The sequence below is a fragment of the Scleropages formosus genome, chromosome 4 (genome assembly GCF_900964775.1).
Source record: "Scleropages formosus chromosome 4, fSclFor1.1, whole genome shotgun sequence".
Classification (NCBI taxonomy): Eukaryota; Metazoa; Chordata; class Actinopteri; order Osteoglossiformes; family Osteoglossidae; genus Scleropages; species Scleropages formosus.
This window is the reverse complement of record NC_041809.1, coordinates 33,335,798-33,358,808: the sequence shown is the minus strand read 5'-3', so window position 1 is coordinate 33,358,808 and position 23,011 is coordinate 33,335,798. Positions and strand designations below refer to the sequence as shown.

The window sequence follows — 23,011 nt, the reverse complement described above, 5'->3', positions numbered from 1 at the left end:
GAGTAGGTCTTTCAAGCTGGACCAGACCTGGACCAGACCTTCAGAATACGGAAGCAAAGCACCAGGTGTTGGCTGCTGTGGTATGATGAAAACTGTCACAGACGCCAAAGTCACAAGGCATTAATTATATTGTAAGATACCATAAGAGTATATATTACCTTGCTATATGGTGCTTAAATAACGATGATGCAAAATAAAACCTTGTGCACCTACACAGTTCAAATGGATCAAAACTTGACAGCAGCCCAAGTCTGAGAGCACAGTTAACGTTACAGCATCTCATAGTCTTGAATCCTCATTACCTAGCAACCTCTGCTCCTTATCGTCTTAGAAACAGTCGTACAACATCGGTGACCTTTGGATGCAAACCTAGCAACTTAGTCTAATGTGCAGCGTCTTCTTTTGCCTAGTCCACAAAAAAAAATAATAATTACATATACTTGTTATAGGGCACAGTGGTGCCTCACGGTGCCTGGGTTGTACATTTGGGTGCGGGTTTGAACCCAGCTCAGCCTACGTGGAGTCTGCATGTTCCCCCTGTGGTCACGTGACTTTCCTCCCACAATTCAAAGATGTGTTTCAGGACAACTGAACAACACTCTGACTTGCCCATAGTGTGTATGAATGAATGAATAAATGAATGAATGTGTGACTGCCATGCGATGGGACCCCCCCCCCCCCCCATTCGGGGTGCACCCTGCCTTCATACTCATTATTCTTCCCTTCACTTTCATTCTTACATCCTTCTCTTCACTTTCATCCCCATCGTACCTGTTCCAGCATGTCCTGTGATCTGAGGTCTGCGGGTTCGAACGGACGCTAGTGACTCAGCCGACGCCTGCAGCTCGAGTCCTAAGAGCATCATTAAATCACAGCCCGCAAGGTCCCCGCACCTCCACCCACAGAAGCCTCGGTGTTCCACAGCACATTGAAACACGCTCGTCCTCGGTTCCCTCCCAAGGGCTTCTCCTGACTCAGCCCTCATTTGCGAGCTTCTCTCTTTGCACAGCTCATCTGGACTGTTTTTTTAAATTATTATTCTAGCTCATTTACTCACGCCTACTCTTGTTTGGGAAATTGCTCCGTGTAAATAAACATTCGCCGTGGCCGCGAATTTGTTGCCGTGTGTTTAAGTGAACATCCTACACACCGTCGGCTCTCCGCATGACTGTACGACACGCTTATGAGGTCTCGGCGTCCAACAATGTTATTCCCCCCCACCTTTCCTTCCCTCCATCCATCCATAAAGGATGTGATTCTGGCTCTCTCTGCTAACAAAACATATTGTTTTAATATGAGCAATTCAAAATGCTGCAGCTTTGGTTTAGAGTACGCAATGAATCAGGGGTGGGGCTGATAAGGTCATCTTCTTCACCCGCCAACTAATTTTTTTTTTTCATCCTGTTCATCACAATCCAAAGCGGACTGCGTACTTTACCACAATATACATCTTGCTGTTCATTTAGATTTACTCATTTATCTGACAGTTTTCTCCAGAGCGTCTTAAAATGTTGACTCACTTATAATTTTTCACTCATCTATACAGATGGGTAATTTTAATGGAGCAATTTAGGGTAAGTACCTCACTCAAGGGTACTACAGCCAGAGGTAGGATTCAAACCTGCAACCTTTTGGCCTGAAGGCAGCAGCTCTAACCACTACACTACCAGCAACTCACACCCAAGTCTGGTCCTTCAACCTCATCTCCACCAACACGTCTCCGAACCCCATTGTCTACAACGTTGTTTCAGCACAAACTGAAAGGAAATTCAGGGCATCGAGAGCAGGATCCGAAAGCTGTTCCTGCTAAACTTGCTCTCGTTTGTCCCACAGGGCTATTAAAGCCTCCGAGAGACGAGTCGATGCCTCAGCTGTAGCTTCCTGGGCGAGGTGTCTGAGGGCTGATCTTCCCTGGCATGCTTTCCATGGGTGCGACTTGACACGGGTTCGCCGCTATAATAAATGGGGGTGTGGGAAAACAGACAAGCCTCATCCGGTGGAGTGGGATGTGAACCAAGAGCCTCTTAATCATTGTGGGGGAGGGCTGTTAGTCCATTTGAGAGCACAACCCCAACTAACCCAGCCTTCAAGGTAAGTGGGCGGCATGGTGGCACAGCAAGTAGTGCTGCTGTCTTGCAGTGCTTGGGTGGTGCAAGAGAACGTGGGTTTGATCCCCGCTCAATCTGTGTGGAGTTTGCATGTTGTCCGTGTGGGTTTCCCCTGGGTGCTCTGGTTTCCTCCCACTGTCCAAAGACATGCTGTTCAGGCTCCCCCCCCATAGTGTGTGAGTGTCACGGAGTGAGTTGGTTTCACTAATGCCTGGATGAGTAATCTCTTGTAAGTAGCGTATCTAGCAGTCACCTTGGTGAATAAAGGTGTGTGTGTGGGCTAGTAATGCTACATAGTATCCATTGTAAGTAGCTCTGAGCATCACTTTACCTGCTGACAGAAGGGATTCGAACACTGCTCTATCACTTCCAAGGCGACAAACCTTATCACTGCTGTCCAGTAATATTAATTTTTTTTTTAACCCTCTCATCCAGCTGTTATAGCATCACTTCAGATACTTCTCTCAAAGGCACAAGGGCAGGACTGGGACTTGAACTCACATCCTTCTTGTTACAAGTCAATGCCCTTTACCATTATAACACCATTCTTCACAGATCTTAGTTATGTCAATTTTTGTGTTGATTATGATTAGTTAAAGTTTAGCAATTACAAAAATACCACTAATTCTTCTAGATGTCAGTTTTATTTTGGTGCTTTACAGCCAGTGGAAGTTTCTAGAAAGGACCAGAAGGATCTAGAAAGCTCCAAAACATTGCAGAAAGCTCCAGATTATAAAAGGTATTGGAATATTCGGTGCTTAGAACCCAGCACCAAAATTCAACAAAATTTCCTTATTTCAAGAATGTTGAATATTTTTCAAAAAAAAAAGGACATATAGTATGAACTAACGTCAAAATCTAACAAAACTGAATGGAAAATGTGAAAAAAATTAATCTAAAAAAAATTTTTCTGGCATGGCATTAACGGCTGTGGACTCAGTTGGCCTGCAGAATTATTTGTGTATTTCTGGTTACGCGTAGGTAAAAAAAACTAAAACTGGTGATTTAATATTAACATTCATTTGCTGACTTATCTTTTCTGTCTGTCCAAAATTACAGGTTCTGTTATACATAAAAAAATTAATACACGACAACATTTTTTTTTTTTTTTTAAAGATTTAAATGCACTCATTGTACAGATGGTATTTGTTACACAAGCAAATACTTTGTACATTTACATTTAAGTATTTAGCAGATGCTTTTCTCCAAAGTGACTTCCAATGAACTCAACGTAGTGTTATCAGCTCACACACCTTATTCACCGCGGTGATTTACACTGCTAGATACACTACTTACAATGGGTTAGGGTTAGTTAAGGTAGGAGTTAGGGTTACTTTAAGGTATGGATAGGGTTAGTTAAGGGTGGGTTGGTTAGGGTTAGTTAAAACATACTAAGTTAAAGCCCATCGGCGATTTAAAGTTCTCGGAGCATCTCCTGGCATGTGGGTAAATGCACAGCAAGCAAAATGAAGCGCGCACGCACGCACGCACACTTTCTGAACCGCTTGTCCCATACGAGGTCACGGGGAACCGGAGCCTACCCGGCAACGCAGGGCGTGAGGCCGGAGGGGGAGGGGACACACCCAGGACGGGACGCCAGTCCGCCACAAGGCACCCCAAGCGGGACTCAAACCCCAGACCCACCAGAGAGAAGGACCCGGTCCAACCCACTGCACCACCGCGCCCCTCATGCAAAATGAAGCAATCGTACATTAAAAGAGCAAAGTATAACAGAAGCCCAATACAGGGAAGAGGTACTAGAGTGTGTGTTTGGACGAGGGAGTAACAGCAAGGCCACACTCACAGCGAACTGGGTCGCGCTTGCTTCCCCGGCGGAAGCCCCTCCGTGTCCGGGGTCTCGTTGATGGTCTCGTTGATGGTCACGTTGCCGACGTGGCTTGAGGTCTGGGGCAGGGAGGAGTCGTCGCAGGAGTCCTGAGCACTGCTGTTCTTCCTCTCTGCTGGACAGAATATTCCATTTGTCGTTTCCAAGACAAACGACTGTCATCACTTTGCTTTAGCTGATGCTTTTACCCACGGCGGGGCAGTTTCGCTCATATATGAGGATATTTCACTGAAGCAATTGAAGCGGGTACTGCACTCATGGGTACTACAGCAAGTTCCCGACTGGCATCTGAATGAGCAACTTTCATTTTGAGCCCGCATTTATAATCATTATGCCACCAGCTGCCACTGAAATGACTTCTGGGTAAATTTACATAAACCTTACCGTGAGGCACCCTGATTGGCTACACGACAACATTTTTCAAAGTTGTTAATTATGTTGATATTTGCACTGACTACGGTTACTTAAAGTTCACCGATTACAAAAAATGCCACTAGTTCGTCTAGAGTGTCAGTTTCAGCCACAGAACCTTGCTTTCACAATTTTTATGAAATTTTTAAAGAATGTATGAATATTTTTGCCCACACATATAAGGAGCGCTATACTGTAAGATTTTAACTGTCATTTATTAACAAAAAAAAATTACATAGATATTCTGCGTATGTTAGAACATTCTAGAAAGCACATACGTTCTACAATAGCACAGCAATGCAGCAGCCACTGGAAGATACCAGAAGGCAACAGAACATTCAAGAAAGTACCCAATATTCTAGAAAGCAACAGATCCTAAAATGCACTGGAATATGTGCTTGGAACAGGGTGCCAAAATTTGCTAACTTCAAGCATGTGGAATATTTTTCTGAAAATGGACATACAGTACGAACTAACGCTGGAACAACGAGAGTTTGCATATTCACCCTGTGTCAGAGTAGGTTTCCTCTGGGTGCTCTGGTTTCCTCCCACACACCAAAGACATGCTGTTCAGGTTCCCCCATAGTGTGTGAGTGACAGAGAGAGTGTGTTCTACTGATGTATGGATGAGTGACCCAGTGTAAGTAGTGTATCTAGCAGTGTTAAGTCACCGCGGTGAATAAGGTGTGTGGGCTGATGACATTACATAGAGTCGCTTTGGAGAAAAGCACCCGCTAAATAAATAAATGCAAACGCCAAAAGTATGTTTAATATAACAAAACTGAATGAAAAATACATTGGGGAAAAAAACAATGGAATTTTTGTTTTTTGTTATATTGTACTATACATTCTAAATGTGGCAATGAATTCTGGGCCGCCTGGGGGAATCCTGGGGTTCCGGGAGACATCTCACCTTTTTCAGTAGACTGAGGCATGTGGAAGAGGGTGAGGGGCCTTTCGCTGCAGGAGGGGGTCTTATTCTCTGCGCTCCTCTTCCAAGGTAGGCTGGGGTTTTGCTGCCCCTCTCCAGGTACGGGTAACTCATTGAAAATCTGTGGAGGAGGAATATTCAACATCCATAACCTAAACAATACATACTGCACATGTCTGGTTATACGCAGTCAACGCCTACGTTTCTCAAAGCGAACCTTCAGCAAAAGGCAAGAAACGGTCTTCAAAACGCTGGACGACACTCTTCGCTATCACCATACATGACGGCTCTCTCGAGATGAGGAGGCTGGAAAGACACTCATTTACATTTATCTGACGCTTTTCTCCAAAGCAGCTTACCACGTTAACATACCTACAGTTATTTACCCATTTATATAGCTAGGAAGTACTATGGTCAGGAATACTACAACTGGAGGTGGGATTCAAACCATCAACCTTCAGATCCAAAGGCAGTGGGTCTAACTATATGTGCTAAAGCAGACAGCAGATACGGAAGTGAAACAAAGGTGTTTCACCAGGGTATCACGGGCGCCCCTTATGGACATGTTCCAAACCCGCAGGTTACGCGTCATCTGCAGCGTGAGACGTGCCGCCTCCCGAAATGGCTCTAGGTATGAATCCCACGGTTAATGGCTTCCGCGGGACAAAATCGATCTCCAGCACGGCGGACGTGGGGGGGTGGGGGATCGATGGTCTCCATTCTGTCAGCTGTTCTACAAGCAGCCTCGCTCCAGGAAAATACAACTTCCTGACGCAACACAGCCCAAAGACCCAGCAGCCGGACTACGGGAAGAGCTCAGGTGGAAGGACAACGCGTACAAGAGTGCTCAGAAATCCTTGTAACGTTAAAATAAATAAATAATACTTTAAAAAAATAATGACAACTTTTAGGTCACAAAGCTCCATTATTATTATTATTATTATTATTATTATTATTATTATTATTAAAAATAATAATTATAATAATAATGCTAATAATAAAAAGTTATCATATGCCTTTCTCCAGAGTGGCTAAGCTATTTACATTTATTTATGCATTAATGCAGCAGGGTCATTTGTCACCAGAGTAATTCAGCATAAGCACCTTTTGCTCAAGGGTACTACAGAGGGAGCAGGACTGGAACCTGATTTACTTTGTTAAAATACCCAGTTGTATAGCGGGATAAACTCACAGGTGGCACTGGATAAAGAATGAACAAAAATCATATCAGTATAATTAAACTTTGAAATTGTTATGTTGAGGGGGGCGTGGGGGGTTCAGCCAGTTCCTGCTGTGTGGTGGCTCTGGGGTTCGAGCCCTGCTTGGGGTGCCTTGTGATGGACTGGCGTCCCGTCCAGGGTGCGTCCCGTCCCCTCCCTTCCAGCCTTATGCCCTGTGTTGCCAGGTGAGGCTCCTGCTTGGGACAAGCAGTTGTTGACAACGGATGGAATTGTTGTGTTACTAGTAGTTACCGTAATTACCGCAATTGACCATTTCGTGTTGGCTCCCACTGTACAGAACGCTTTGCATTGATTTACACTTTTCGTGCTGCTCGTTGCCATTTTTGACTCGGAATTAGGCAAACATTCATCCGCAGCGATGGCTTGGCACAATAAATGTAGAAGCGGACACACTGGCGCGATTATAACACGGCAGTCCGACGCCAGCAGCGTGTAAAAGTTTTATTATTTTACAGTTGTCTGAGGCTTTTCTCAGAACAATATCAAGGTTACAGTTGTTTATCCGTTTAGGTCATTTTTACTAGAGTAATTTAGGGTAAGTACCTTGCTCAAGGGTACTATAGCCAGAGGTGGGAATCAAACGCATGACGTTCAGGTCCAAAGGGGTAACCCCAACCACTGCGCTACCAACTCTCCCTACGAATTTAATTTCCGGCACAAACTTCATAATGCAGTCTACAACTAAATAACTTATACGGTGACATTCTAAATAAAAACACAACAAAGAGGTGGGTCAGCATGTACAAAATGCCTGGGAAAAAAAGAAAGATACGTACAGATCGCAAGGGACGGAGTTTGCCGAGTTTCAGGATGTCCCTTTAGGGAGAACGGTACATTCCTGCTACGTTCAGCAAATAAAGATTTACACAGATGGCACCTTATAATAACACACTACATTCCAGGCTCCTCTGGCTTTTAAACATATTCCCCAGCTTTGTTCCAAGTCAGATGTGTTTCCACACTTGAGTGGTAAAAAGTGAGTCCCCACTGCAGTAAAAAGGTCCTCTAATTATGGAGCCCTTAGAATAATCAATTACTGAAGCTCTGTGGAAGTTTCGCACATGTACATCACTACATGCTGCTAATGGCCCTCACTTTAGCACCTATCACTGCCCCCCCCTTGCCCCCCCCCTTGCCCCCCAGCACCAGACCGTGAGCACAATAGCAATGTTTCATGCATGCACTGGTCAGTGAGGCCTGTTGCCATGGTGACTGGGCTAAGCTGCTCGCCCTTTAAGTCTCTGGCAGAGGGACCCATTGCTGACGCTCCGGCCCCAGGGATTTACAGGCACCGATCCCATCTTTCGTAAAACAGGCAGCACTCTGACCCGGTGCTGCAAGCTCTGTAACCACACCCTGTTCCACCTCCCCTCTGCATCCATTCTTCTCCTGCATGTGCCCTGTACAATCTCCTTAAGCCACCACGGAAAAGGTAATAGCGAGGAAACCTGAGTACGGTCCTAGCTGTGCTTAGCTGTGCTGCAGACACTCAGTTTCCTGGAAATGGTCCACGCTCCCTAGCTGTCACTCATCCTAAGCCCCATCACCTCTGTGCGGGGGATTAGGAAAGTCACGTGGCCGTAGTACCAATACAAAAATGATTATTTAGCTGACTGATTGATGATATTCTGTCTAGGTCCATTCTGCTGATGTCTGCTCTGCAGCTGATCCCGATCCTTCACCTTGCAGGCCCCTGGCTGGGTCCCGCTGGGGCTGTACCAGGCACACCCTACTGGGAGGAAACCCAAAGCAGACCTGGGACATGTTGAAGGGATTATGTCTCTTAGCAGGACTTGGAACGCGTGGACGTCCCCGAGGAGGAGCTGGAGACTGTTGCTAAGGAAAGGAAGCGTTGAGTGTGCCTGCTCAGCCTGCGACCACAGCGACCCTCTCAGGACAAGCAGAAGTAAACTGGCTCGCTTAACTGATGCTTATAACAGAAATAATTTACCGCTTTACCCATTTACACCGCTGGATGTTCTACTGCAGCAATTGGAGTTAAATGCTTTGTTCACAGGTACAATAGCAGGCTCCTCCTTAGACTTGCCTGGGCTGCCTGCAGGTTACGCCAAGTCCTTAACCACTATGGTAACAGCTGACCTTTGAAAATAAAACTACCAATACTGACCTACTAATACTTATCATCATCATTATTATTATAATTATTATACATTCATTCATTTAGCAGACACTCTTCTCCAAAGCCATGTACATCTCATAGAAAATGAGTTAGAAGGTGAAGATGAGATTATATAAGACACCAACCAACAACCGCTTGTCCCGAGTGGGATCGTGGCGAGCCAGAGCCTAACCCGGCAACGCAGGGCGCAAGGGTGAAGGGGGAGGGGACGCACTCAGGATGGGACGCCAGTCCGTCGCAAGGCACCCCAAGCAGGACTTGAACCCCAGACACACCAGAGAGCAGGCACAGGCCAAACTCACTGCGCCACCGCACCCCCTCATATTATATTATATTATATATTATATTATATTATATTATATTACAACCCACTGAATTTTTCCCTGACATCTATGTTGTTTTGGAGAAGTGCTTGCTAAATGAATAAATGTAAATGTAAATGAAATAATATGTTTTCTCTCACCCTTTCGTGGTTCTCGATGAGGATTTCAACCACGACATTCTGGAACTTGATGTCCATGATGGCGGCCACCGTCTCCTCCTGGGGGCGCAGCAGGGTAGGGCCGAAGACCACGCCCAGGTTAGCCACTGTCATCAGGTTCTCCTGATGGTGACTTGCCACGCTGGGTAGAGGGGGAGAAGTGAAAAGAAGGAGACGCACAAAATTTTAACAACTTTTATAAGATTTTACCGGCACCTGCTGCTCATCCATATGAAGAGAAAAAAAAAACTCCAGACACCACACTGATTTAGACATGGGGTTTAAAGCACAGCCAACAGCAATGACCTCAGCCCAGCCTTTCTTGGCATCATTTATACCATCAGGGATTTGGCTGCTCGGAATAACAGCTGGATGGATAGACGGACAGAGGGACGCCCACTGGAACAGACAGACCACTCCCCCGCTATAACTTCTGATAAATCCACAAGGGGCCAACTGCCACCAGACTTGAAAGTAGTCTTCTGACATCCGCAAGTCAGCATACAAAAAAAAAAAAAACTTCGTCAAAGATGTGCAAACTGTGTGGGAAAACAGCATTTGGAGGTGTTTTGAAGCCTTTGCTGGAAGTAAAGCGCTGGATTACAACGCATGCATGTCTCTCATCTGCTCCCTCCTCTAAGCAAAAACAGATTTCAGCTCTTCAGTGATGTTGTAATCGCTCAGGATGTGGTTTTCGCACAACGGGAGACTGTCGTAAAGCACGTTTCGTACCAGTGCACATTTGTACCACGATACACTGCCGAATCTGCCAAATTATCAACAGAGAGCGAAAAAGCATCTCACCCCTCCTTTAAAGTACTGGAATTTGAGACTTACAGCCAAATTTTTTTTCTATAGTGCCCATCCCCAAATGTCACATCAGAGTGCTTAGTATTATTTTATTATATCATATTTTTAACTTGATTATATTTTATTTATTTAGTTACATTTGCCAAAGTCAACGAACAATATTAAGATTGCATAAAACATCCGTTTTCAAGACGACAACCAGATGACAACAATCCAGCATGAAATGCAACGTTACAGCCTGACAAAAGATCAAACTATGAGCAGGTCTGGACACAAGTGCTTAAAGTGAAGCTATGAGAAAGAAGAAAAGGTAAGGAAAGCGGTGATGCTGTGGGAAGTATCAGGAGAAACAGAAGAGATGTTTAGACGGTTCCAAGAGATCGAGCGAAGAGATGAGCCGTTATTTTTAACGAAAAGTCAGAGGACGGATGGGACGTCACTGAAAGCGGGAAAAGTCCAGTTACATGCAACCAGTAGCACAGTATTGGCAAGAACGAGAATAGAAAGCAGAGTGAACAATATGGAACACAGACTTTCACTACTTATCACATTTACAAGAAGAAGAAGAACAAAGCTGCAACCTACTTAGCCAAGTGCTTCATGAGCAGCTCCAGCATTTGGCGGTTCTTCTCTGGCAGGCGATGCACGAGGCTCTGGACCTCCAGGATGCGGGCCTCAGGGTTGTCCAGCTCTAGGGGATGAGGAGAACAACCAGAGCTAGCCCCTTTTATTGGTTTATTGATCACCGAACAAATAACAAATCCATTCCCATGAGTCGCTCACAACCTCTTGAACTCAAGATCTACTATATCACATTATGTTGCCTATCTTTATTCATCACAACATTCATCCTTCTGGAATAAAACATGTCATTAAGCAAAGAATTTTGGAATTTTTCTACCCAAAGATACTCATCTAATGCACAAGCAATGGAGATGAACCCTCCAGAACTGCAACTTGGATGTCTTCTTGCTTTAGCTCCAACTGGTCTTTCCTAACTCTTTGCCCAGTAACTGCTTCGTTTTCGCTCTTCGGTGTGTTGTTTCACGGTTGAACCATAGGCCTGGAATACTGGCTCACCGTCAACCGCTGAACTGCTGAAAGCTTTGGATGGGTGACGTGTCCCTACAGTAAATTGTCGGCGGAGTGCAATAGCGTGCAAAGGAGGAAAGCATCCGATGAGTCCTTCTCTGTAACTTCACAGCCACAGAGACCAACAGACCACTGAGCACCGTGACTCATTAGCCAACAATAACGCGATATCATTTTTATTTCAGCCAGTTAATGGTTACAGTTGCTCCGCAGCTGCTCATATTCCAGTCAATTCACACTTTTCAGATTTATTTTTCCATTCTCCATGTATAGAGCTGGATATCTACTGAAGAAACTCACAGTAATTACAACAGCAGAACCCCTCGAGACTCAACGAGGAATACGTGAAACCACATTCTTAACCCCTGTGCTACCTGCTGCCCAACCTCATATCCAGCTTCCAAGGAAATTCTGCTTCTTATAAAAAATAATTACCACGGCATATGACTTTTGTGGACTTCATATTTGAGAAATTCATTCCTGCTTTGCTCACAAAACATCCGCTCATCGCACGTTGATCCAGTGAAGCCTGGTGCCTGAGGGTTTGATCCTAAAGCTGCCACTCTTATGTCAAACGTCTCCCGCATTCTTTCACGCAGGCCTCTTGAACACAAGCTGTGATTCACCGAGTATGGGAAAAAGTTTGAACAAACAGAACCAGATGGACTGGAGAGCGAGCAGAGAAGGAGGGGGGAAGAAAAAAAGAAAAGAAAAAAACTCACTCGCTGCTTGGATGAAGTTGCGCTGTAACTGGTAGGTCATGAGTGGGGTGGGCAGCATTCTGGAAAGATAAAAAGTTGGTATCATAAGCCAAGACATATTACTGACCACATCATCTCCTGGGGCCTATTTGTGTTACCTCCACCCCCCTCCCGTGCTCTTGCGCCCCATGGCAGCCTCAGCACTCAGACAAGTGGGAATTAATTGGCTTAATCCAATTTGCAATCCATTGAATTAGGTGGCTAAGTGGGCTTGATTCCCACCGCAGCACAGCCTTCTAGGCCTGGGATTTGACCAGCTTTATTTTTGTGAGTTGTCCGTATGAACGGACTTGGTCGGCTTTGCTAAGCTTATCCCAGCTCTGGGGTTTTCACATACTAAACCAGCCGAGGGGGGTGTCCCAGCTATCACCTGAGATAGTACTTGAGCGCGCTGGTGATGGTCTTGATTTCCCACTCGGAATTGTCCAGCTCAACATCTGCACATGTTTTTGGATCTGTGGAATAGACAACATTAATGTTTAAAAAAAATCGAGGGGCTCCTGATCCCACCAAGGAGATTAGGGTGAAGATGGGAAAAGCTGCTTAGAAAAAATGACGCACTTTAAACTGCAGGTCTAGAGAGGACAGTGTTCGGTCCAGGAATGGATTAAATTCTGAAATATTCCATTCACAAAGCTGAGAAACTAAAAGGCACCCAGATATTATCTGTATGTCTTTGTTGTGCCTTATATTGTTGCATTTTGGTATCTCCAAAATGAGGGATGAAGAGTTTCATATGAAAGGTCAAGGGAGAAGGGGTCAGCAAGCCATCAGGAACAGGGTCTTTGTGGATGTTGGAAAGATCAACAAGAGAATAAAATATGGAGAGCAGATAGAAAAGGAAGGCATTTGCTTGTCACAAACTGGAATGTAGTGACAGCACTGGGTGTCGGGGCTCCCGTAGCACTGGCCGTTCGGGGTTCTACGGTTGCTTTCCATTGTTTTTTGTATATTTGCTCCAGCTGTTAACAGCAACGTGACAAATATGTATTCTGTTGAGGTTCCTAAGGACTTGGGGGTGGGAGATGTGTTGAGTGAAGGGTCCGGAAAAGGTAAGAAACTATGGGTCCATCTGGGGCCTCACATACAGGCAGGTAGTGGTGGTATGCAGCAGAGGGTGGGATACCGTGGTGTTTCACACAGATGTTGTACTGCACTACTAAACGTGTGAAGGAAGCTGTGATCTACTCTCAGTAACGGCCCAAAGTCAACAACGTACCTGCTGTCATTGGGACAGTACAGGTGTCCTCAGACAACCCAAATATAATTACCGTACTTCAACTTGGGGTCAAATTTTTATGTTCAGAAAAGAACTCTTTGTGCTTATCATTAACCAAAGCCATTTATGTTTTCTCAGTCAGGCTCCGTGACTGGAAAAGGTTTACAGGTTTCCATGGTAACACAGGCGCAAGACTTGATGGGGTTTTTTTCAGCGTGCGCTGAAGAAGGACCCCAGACTGTCTGGAGGCTGTTTTTGTTAACTCGCACCAATAGGTGACTGCTGGGAGCCAGAGGATGGATTTGACCCCTTATGTGTACAAGTCACACACGGGGGGACCTCCTCCTGCCCTACCTTCAACCATCAGGATGAAGGCGATGCTACTCAAACCATCGCATATTGAAACGACACATAACCTACTACCCCCAAAGAATCACCCCAAAGCTATACCATTCAATGTTTACACACAGATGATGGCGTAAAAGACAGAAAGCTATTCCCATGTATTACAGTCAACTGTTTTCTGAGAAGGTTTTTAGCCATGCCAAGGTGCCAACAGGACACCCATTGGACACATGCTTTGCATACATGTTGCATAGCCTCTTGCTCGATGCTCTTGCTTCACTGTTTGTCCATTGGGTGGTCTTACCCATGGCAAGGCTCAATAGTTTCTGCACCCTGGAATTGACTCCCACGATTCTGTAGAGGCCCTGCTCGTCAATTCCTGGTTGAAAGAAATGAGGAAATGAGGCACGGTCATACAGAGAGCTGCTGTTCCACGAAACAAGAAAGAGGGAGGAAGGTTTGGGTTCACCTCTGGTTTCTACGGCATGGATGAACTTCTTGATGATGTTGAAGCCTATGACATCCAGCTGAGCCACTGAAGGAGAAGAAACGGAGACGTGTCAAAGAACAAAAACCACAATGTAACGGAAAGGGTATTTGTTGTCACATTTCATGACGGCCGTTGTCATCGTCTTCCCCGGACAGTCAACCCACATAGCCACCAAGATGTCATATAAACATACCTGCAACATCTCCGTACAGCCTCAATACAACAGTAATTATTATCTATCTACCTTACCGGGTTCTGTCCTACTTCTGTGCTTTTATGAAATAAAATCTATGAAATCAAATAAAATCCACTCGGATTAATTTAACAGCACTATAGGTAAGGGGCGTCCTTACACCACACGACGAGTCCCCAGTTTACAACTGGCCTTTTATCATCTAATTAAGCCCCAGTTGCATGATATTTTTAACGGCAGAATACAAAAAGAGAGAACCGCTACCGGAGCCACCATACAAGTGTCTTTCTCGCATTTCAGTTTCATTGTCCCCACATGAATGCATCCTGGACTCCCTTTCAATTTACACATTTGGATTCTATTATACTTATGGTTGTTGTCTGCAGCAATCATTGTTTTCTCACAAATCATACTTAGAAAGGAGGTCAAAAGCAGCACGTTACAAGCCTCAAGGGTCCCTAAATGAAGAGAACAGCCTTGATAGGGTGTGTTACAGTAGTACAGTGCAGTAAATACGGATGTCCTTGTTCGTCATATCCACTGAGCGCACCGCTGAATTTTTTTTTGCTCTCAAGCACATTATACTTTGCACTTAAATGAACAGTCATCTCAGAAGCAATTTAAGAGAATTTTATTCACAAGTAGTTCTCAGAAATCCTTTACACTTGCAAAATACCGTGTGGTCACTACAGGTCAGCTTAAGCAACAAATAAAGCAACATGATCAGATCACAAAACCTCAAGAGCTGCGTTTTTACCGGGAGCTTTTAGTGTGAAGATATCGGTAGGATGCGACGGCTAGCTTGTGGTAGTGAGGTAAGCTTTAATGCTGAGCAAACGCTACTCGACATTGCCGGAAATACGCTGAGAAGTCAGTCCTTCGGTGTCGGCACAGAAGCGAGACGGTAAAGACGATACCTTATCCATAAATCATGTTTGTTTTACAGATTCGGCACAAGTATCATCTGACACGTTAGCAAGTTCCTGAAACACGTAGAGAAATGTTCCCTTTGTTTAATATGCAACGTACACAAGGCCTTTTCTTGCCAGCTTCCGCACGACAGCAGCACAAAATGGCTGACAGGAAGTGGGTGATTTTACCAGTCACATGACCATATATCGCAAAGCCAGGAACACCGACATGACCAAAACGGTTAAGCACAGATACCTAAAAGTGTATGGCCCAGCTACGACGCTTTGAAAATTACACTAGAAAAACTGGCAGAGCTGTAAAAAAAAAAAAAAAAAAAAAAGATAAATAAAACTAAACATTTATTCACTTAGCTGACGCTTTTCACCCAAAGCGACTTACAATGTCAATCTATTTACTCATTTATACAGCTGGGCAATAACACTGGAGCAATTTAGGCTAAGTATGTTGCTGAAGGGTAATACAGCCAGAGGTCAGATCTGAACCTGCAACTTATGGGTCCAAAGGCAACAGCGCTAAATACTACGCTACCCGCTGCCCCATCACCCCGCAGCCTGTTGTTATATAGTTGTACATAAAAATGAACATGAAAATGTATTTAATTGTGTCACTATGTCTAAGAACGCAGCATCCGAGAAGAAAGCCTGAGCATCCCATCAGTCCAGAGTCAGAAGTAGCTGGTGTACAGCAAATTTTACAGCATATTTCACAGGTTAGCATCTCGCGTCTTGTGTTGTGGCGAAGGAGAGACGTTTTCCATGTTTGTATTTCTGTGCGAAACTTTGTGACATGAGCTCTGGGATCTGGAGGACTGGCGTTCAGCTAATAAGAGGCCAGAGTATATGATGGTAAAAGCTCTCCTACTGCTCCCACATCATACCTCGCATAAAATTCCCTCACACATAATGAGGGACTATGAAGAGAGTGGGCACAACCTTAAAACATTATGTATGTCAGTATGACCACGCAGGAGAAAACATGGTCATTAACCAGCCAGAACCCAGCGTCTGACCTCAAATAATTTGTCCCTAAATGTACTAACATTTGTTCCTAAAAATACTACTTACTTCCATCAGTCTGGCTGTCCTTGTTTGAGTTATAGACCTGAAAAAAGATTAACAAAAAAGACATTTAGAGAGAAAATATCCATGAATACAGTCATACGGCGGAATTTACGTATAATAACGAAACACAAAATACAGGTAGTCCCAGATTTACGATGGGTTTCGGGGAACGTAACCCCATCAAGAATCAAAAATATCGTAAATCGAAAATGCAATTAATGCACCGAATACACACCTCTGTGTGACAGACTGGGAGATGCAGATCGCTGCTGCTGCCCAGCATCGCGAGAGAGTATCGCTCCACATATCGCTTGCCCGGGAAAGAAATCTAAATTCAAAATTTGAAGTACGGTCGCTACTGAATGTCTATCGCCAGCTCACCATCGTAAAGTTGAAAAAATCTAAATCATAAATCGGGGACCACCTGTACTTCACGTACTGAAAGCTGCTTTGACCAAAGAAGATTTTGAACTGAAGTGACCATTTCTTTTCCCCTCTATCTTTCACTGAAATTTGTCTCCCAAATAGTGGAAAACCTAACTGGCACGCTACCAATTTCATATTTTGTATATTGATTAAAAAAAGGACAACAAAACAATATTAAATCTTTTAAAAAAAAAAAAAAAAAAAAAATTGTTCAGTATGTCTCTCTTTCGGATTCGACATGTTGAAGATGGGATGAGAACAAAATCATCTGGGCAAAAAAATAAGAGAGGGACAGAATAAAATACAACAATGACCATCATTTTAGCACAGAGAAAAAGAGTAATAAAATGGTTATGAATATAAACAGGTTACGACAGCTTTGACAAAACCCAAGACAACTGCTACAACAAGAGTGTCCCGAGAGAACCTACCGGCTCCCGTCCATCCATGGCCTCCATCCACAACCTCCGGTCCTCCTCCGACAAGGCCTGCATGGTGATCACCCCGGACCTGCCGGACGACACTCATCGGTTCAACGCAGCAGCTCGTATGGCAGTTAAGGGCACGAGATCGCTAACCAGCTGTGGCCTTCAAACAAGCTACTTCAGTTTGAATCCCATCAGTAAAAGACTAATGGCTGGAAAAATGGGAGGAAAGAGCTAAATTGCTCGAATTTCAGTGGATAAAGGCGTATTCTGAGCTACCAATATATGACAAAGATGGTTTTAAAACTGTCAACACGCTACAGTGTGTCAGCACAACATACCATCAAAACTATTTTGTACTGTACAGCGATACACCCCCACATCCAGTCCAGTTCATCCCTTGGACCCAAACCTTGGCATATTTGCTGAGTTGTCATTTCCAGCGCTCGTGTATGTAGCAGCGCCCTCCTGGGCTCTTGCTGTTCTCCACCTTTCGGAGACTATGACTGGCCTTTGCTCACCTTGAGCCGCCACGCAGCACCCGACTCCCACGTCATCCTCAAGTCATCGTGTGTCTATGTGTGTGCGCTCTCTTGGCAAAGTGGCAAGGTTAGAATAAACTTTAGATAAGAGCCTCTTTCAGCCCTTATGAAAAACCAGCTAACGACAGAAATACCTCATGTTTTTTATATATATATATACAGTATATATTTATACGTGCTGGGTATTCCCATTCCCTTGAGGAGTCACAGGCGATGCCTCCAGAAGATGTTAGAACGTCAGTGTAAACCAAGTTCCTTTCTGTAGTATTTCCTCTGGTTGAATGTGTCACTCATACACTAAAGTGCATATGTTGTTCATTTAAAGTTTGAGCAGTGTAGGCAGCAGATGGTGTAGAGGTTAGATGGCACTTCAAGATTCCAGAGAACGAATCACTGTTGTATCCCTCAACTGGACACATGACAGGTACTGTAGATATAATAAAAGGTCTAAAAATATCAGACTAGCAGTTACATTTACCTGATGGTTTTCTCCAAAGCAACTTAATCTACTTTTACAATTATTCACCCATTTATACAACTGGGTAATTTTATTACAGCAATTTCGGGTAAGTACCTTGCTCAAGGATACTACAAGGAAGGGTGGGATTCAAACCTATAAGCTTTGAGTCCAAAAGCAGCAGCTCTAACCACAGCGCTGCCAACGACTCTCAGCACATTGGCCTCAAAGGAGCCAGGTTCAAATCCCATGTGTAGTAACATAATAACGGTGTAACTATGTGGGAAAAATGCACAGAAACTTGAAACGCTGAGAAAACACTCATACTCTTACAGGTCCGTTTGTCCCGTGAAGGTTCGCTGAGGTGAAATCCGAATAAACGCAGAGGTGTCAGCGGGGTGCAAAGCCGGTGGAAAGAGGTGACTTTTGCACTTCGCCGTTGCCCCCACAGCTTCACACATAAACGGAACCCAACACGACGGTGGGGTGGGAAGTAGAAATTTCTCAGCCGTTCCATTTCTTTCAGCCCCACCCATCTCAAGAAATTTAATGCTACGGGATCAATTCTACTATCTAATACGACGGACAGCATTTATACTGAATTTTTTTTAATCTGTAAAAGATGTAACAGCAGAGGGACGAGGAAAGGCCTCTTCCTGTACGCCAGGGGGGGTTTTGGGATTTTCTGTGGGCCCTGAGCCAAAGGAGCGGAGCGTTCCCTCTCGGTGTCTCAAGACCACCATCTTGTGGCTCCTGATCGCAGCTCCCCTTCGCTTACCGATCAACTGCCTCAAGGTCGAGGCAGAACCTCTTCTCGATGGACTCCGTCTTCCTCCGCGTGCAGGACTTGAGCGTGAAAACATCCTCCTCTCCCTGGAGAAACACGGAGGATGAGCGTCTCCCGCTGCCAAAACTCTACCGTGCACCATATATAGCTCTTACATAAGCCAACCGTCAACGTCGCTGCAGCATTTACCCTACTGTTTTACCCTGGGCAAAGATACTGAAGCCAATCAAGGGCAGCTGGTAGTGTAGTGGATGGAGCTGCTGCCTTTAGACCAAAAGATTGCAGGTTTGAATCCCATTTCCAGCTGTAGTACCCTTGAGCAAGGTACTTACCCTAAATTGCTCCAGTAAAAAATTGGCCTTCTGTATAAATGGGTAAATAATTGTAAGTAGTAACATTGCCAAGTGCTTTGGAGAAAAGCATGAGTTAACCAAATAAATGTGAAATGTTGTGCTGTGTAAATAATTCAGAGTTAGTTAAGCCCCCATCATGTAAAAATGAGTATTGAGAGCAGAATGGGGACATGGAACCCATGAAGTTGTAGGATGTGGGTCACATTATAACATAGCTGCACATGAGAGCCCATCAGAAGCTCTGACCCACCACTAGGGTGGTGCGGAAGGGTGCGTGGAGACAGAGCAACGAGACCCGTCTCGTCCCCAGGCCCATTCTGCAGACTCTTGGCATTTGCCGCATGCAGCAAGTGAGCAGGATGCTGAGGGACACAGATTCAGCAAAACAGCGTACTTCCGGTTTGCAGAAGAGCTTTAAGAGTGAACTGTGACTGCACACTCCAGCTTTTACTGTGCTTTGATAGTTGGTAAAGTGAAATTTGAGTCGCAAAATATTCTGGCTGTCAATGCAAATACTGGGAGCACGTAGGGAACCAACAGCAGCTATGGAGGGAGTCTGATCCCTGCTTGGGGATGACCACAAATGTACTATCTATGGAGGACTGTAGAAGGATTGAAACAACTTTTACTGCTGAGCCACTTATGTCGAGCTGTGTAATTTTACCAGCGTAATTTAGTGTAAATACCTTGCTATAGCTGGGTTTCGAACTGGCGATTTCTGGATCTAAAGGCAGTATCGCTAACCATTATTGCCAGATGTCCAGGCTAAAGACATAGAGGGTCCTACTCACAGCTTTGCCTCCAGACTTCTGGTCAAAGGGCACCATGGTGACCCGCCTGGACTCCCGCTGGTAGGTGCAATAGTACTTGACCCAAGTGGACACGAAGGAACCTGAGAAAGAGCAACAGCAGCAACAAGAACATTCAAACAAAGAGTTGACAGGAGCTGCCATGGTGGACACAGTCCAGTCCAAGTGTGCAGAAGGAGAAAAATACTTAATATGATTAAAAATCTATCAGAAATTAAAATTTAATCAAAATTAATGTACTACTTGATTTTTTAATTGATATGTAAGAATTATTTAATGTATTAATACTATTTTTTTAATTATTAATTTTAACAAATGCATAAATGAACTAATAAATAAAATAAGAAGTATTCCATCTGCAAAATAAAACGCAACAATCGAAAACACAGCTTTGCTCTTTTTAAATGAACTCACGTTGCCGTGGCAACGTGAGTTTATTTAAAAAGAGCAAAGGCACATTTTCATCAACTGTCGAGACTGAGAGTCTTTGACCAGCGGACATTTACCGGGGGAGGCGTCTCCGCTACTCGAGAGAGAACATTGAACTTTTGAACTCGAGATACAATCCAAAAATGGCTGAGGGTCAGCAGGTCACATGCAGTTAAGACGTTACGAGGCTGCGGGTTCAACTCCCAGAAGGTATCCTGGAAATGCGGTCAAGACCCTTGGGCGACAACAAGTGATCACTTTGTCCATTCAACCAGTTGATCATCACTCACGCTTCTCCTGCACAAACAGGTACCCCTCCATGGTGTGGGGGCTGACGTTCTTGTGCTCATGCGGGTTCTCCTTCATCTTCTCCATGAGGCTCTCCACCTCCGCTCGCGTGCTCTCGAAGCGGTTCCTCGTCTGCGTGTACGGGACGAGCAGAGAGTCACCGACAGCTTCACTTAGCACACAACCTGCTGACACACACCCCCCAGCTCTGGGTGCTGAGTTGGAACAGTGTCACGAGGCCAATTTGTCGACAGTTTTATCTGCTTTGACAAAAGAATCAATTGCACAGAGTAATAGAAATTTTATTTTGTCATGTGTTATGTCGATTTTTTTGCTTTTTCCATTCAGTTTTGTTATATTGAACATACTTTTGGCGTTAGTTCGAACTGTATGTCAGTTTGTAGAAAAATATCCCACATTCTTAAAATTAGCTAATTTTTGGCGAATTTTGCCTCCGGGTTCCAAGTACCGAATATTCCAGTACTTCTGAGGATTCGATGCTTTCTAGAATGTTCTGGTACTTTCTACAATAGTCCAGTGCCTTCTAGAATCGCCCAACGGCTGATATGTTTCAGTGCTTTCTAGAATTTTCTTGAATGTTCTGACGCATGCAGAATATTTACTGTATGTAATTTTTTGTGTTAATAAATGGCGCTTAAATTCTCTCAGTATAGTGTTCCTTATATGTGTGAGCAAAAAATTCTCAAACTCTTGAAAATTCTCATTAAAAAAGTGAAAGCGACATTCTGTGGCTGAAACTGACACTCTAGAAGAACTAGTGGTATCTGTGCAATCAGCAAACTTTAATCATCAACGCAAAAACCGACATAACTGAGAACTTTGAAAAATTTTGTTGCATTGTGTAATATCAGCCATGAAAAGAAGTAACAGCGACATGTTCACTGCCCAGGCTGTGATTTTACAAGGAAAGAGACTGGAAAGGTGACTAAATCAAATTTATATATATTTACATTTACACATGTAGTTGACATTTTTCTCCAAAGCGACTTAAACCGTCAAGCTACTAATTATTTACCCATTAATGCAGCTGGGTAATTTTAATTGGAGCAATTTAGGGTAAGTACCTTGCTCAAGGGTACTACAGCCAGAAGTGGGATCTGCACCTGTGACAATTTTACTATGGATACGAGTGTCTCTAAATACTGTACATGAAGGTAAAAGCCATCAGTTAATCGCGGTGCTTTTACATTCTGAATGCTGATTGTGAGATTGGTCTTGAAGTGGCTGAAGTCCTTGGCCAAGTCATAGCCGTGGTGGTAATAAGTGAAGAGTCCTTGAAGGAACGCCAGCAACTGCGGTACAAGTAAAAGAGAAAAGAACAGGTGAAAGACGACGCTGGAATTTTCATTTGTTCGTTTAACTCGCGTGTTTGTCCAAGGCAGCTTACAATATCTGGCGCTCTATGTTATACAGGTGGTCCCCGACTTACGATGGGGTTAAGTTTCGCGAAACCCATCGTAAGTCAAAAATGCTTTTAATACACCTAATACACACCTCTGCGTGATGGACTGGGAGATGCGGATCGCTGCTGCCGCCCAGCATCGCGAGAGAGTATCGCACTGCATATCACTTGCCCGGAAAAAAGAAAAAAAAAAAAAAAAATCAAAATTCGAAGTACGGTTTCTACTGAATGTCCGTGGCCAGCTCACCATCGTAAAGTCGAAAAAAATCTTAAATCGAACCATTGTAAATCGGGGACCACCTGTATCAAGCTACGATCGAGAATGTACAGATTTACACAGCTGGGTAATTGTTACTATACCACTTCAGGGTTAGTGCCTTTCTGAAGGGTTCGATAGTAGAAGGGGGGATTCGAACCTGAGTCCTTCCAGCACATGAAGACAGCACTAAGCACTACACCACCTGCTGCCCCATTCAGTTATACGTTATAAAAAGGATGAGAACCCTACAAAATAACAGCTGTACTGACACCATTTAGTCCCATCTGTGTGTACTCAACAAAGAGTGTGTAACCCAATAAGGAAGATTTCACATTTCAATATCAATAATGACTAAATTGAAATAATGTCAGTTCAGGATGTGACTATACATATATATATAGATATATGCATACACACACACAGACACGCAAACATGCGCGCGGAGTGTGTGTCGGGTGGCTTCGCAGCGCTTCACGTGGGACTCAAAGACGAGGGACAATTACCGGCTCCACGAACTCAAACATCTTGCGCTCCTGCACCTCCTGCACTTTGAAGACGTACTCCAGGGAGACCTCGTAGAAGTGCTGCCGCACCTGGTCCACCTGGGAATCGGCCTGGGACACAACACAAACAGACACGCACGCAGCCCGTGGTGGAAATCCCTGCTACACAATGGTCATACTTGGTCTTCAGCAATCAGCCAATGCCTCATAACAATGGTTGAGAAGAACATGTTATACAAATAAATTGG

At 44.3% G+C, this 23,011-nt stretch overlaps 1 protein-coding gene across 2 annotated transcripts in view; it reads right to left on the bottom strand.

Annotated features, from left to right (window-relative positions):
- LOC108934356 (rho GTPase-activating protein 26-like) overlaps positions 1-23,011 on the bottom strand; it is a 58,827-nt gene that overhangs the window by 10,659 nt on the left and 25,157 nt on the right. For both annotated transcript variants that reach the window (XM_018752024.2, XM_018752023.2), the window contains exons 6-20: positions 22,764-22,874; positions 21,787-21,891; positions 20,581-20,710; positions 19,844-19,944; positions 18,691-18,785; positions 16,920-16,998; positions 16,066-16,102; positions 13,855-13,920; positions 13,690-13,764; positions 12,192-12,276; positions 11,783-11,841; positions 10,554-10,659; positions 9,141-9,300; positions 5,279-5,417; positions 3,913-4,066 (exon numbers count right to left, since the gene is read on the bottom strand). In XM_018752024.2, the coding sequence (XP_018607540.1) occupies positions 3,913-4,066; positions 5,279-5,417; positions 9,141-9,300; positions 10,554-10,659; positions 11,783-11,841; positions 12,192-12,276; positions 13,690-13,764; positions 13,855-13,920; positions 16,066-16,102; positions 16,920-16,998; positions 18,691-18,785; positions 19,844-19,944; positions 20,581-20,710; positions 21,787-21,891; positions 22,764-22,874 (1,502 nt within the window). The remainder of the gene's footprint in view (positions 1-3,912; positions 4,067-5,278; positions 5,418-9,140; positions 9,301-10,553; positions 10,660-11,782; positions 11,842-12,191; positions 12,277-13,689; positions 13,765-13,854; positions 13,921-16,065; positions 16,103-16,919; positions 16,999-18,690; positions 18,786-19,843; positions 19,945-20,580; positions 20,711-21,786; positions 21,892-22,763; positions 22,875-23,011) is intronic.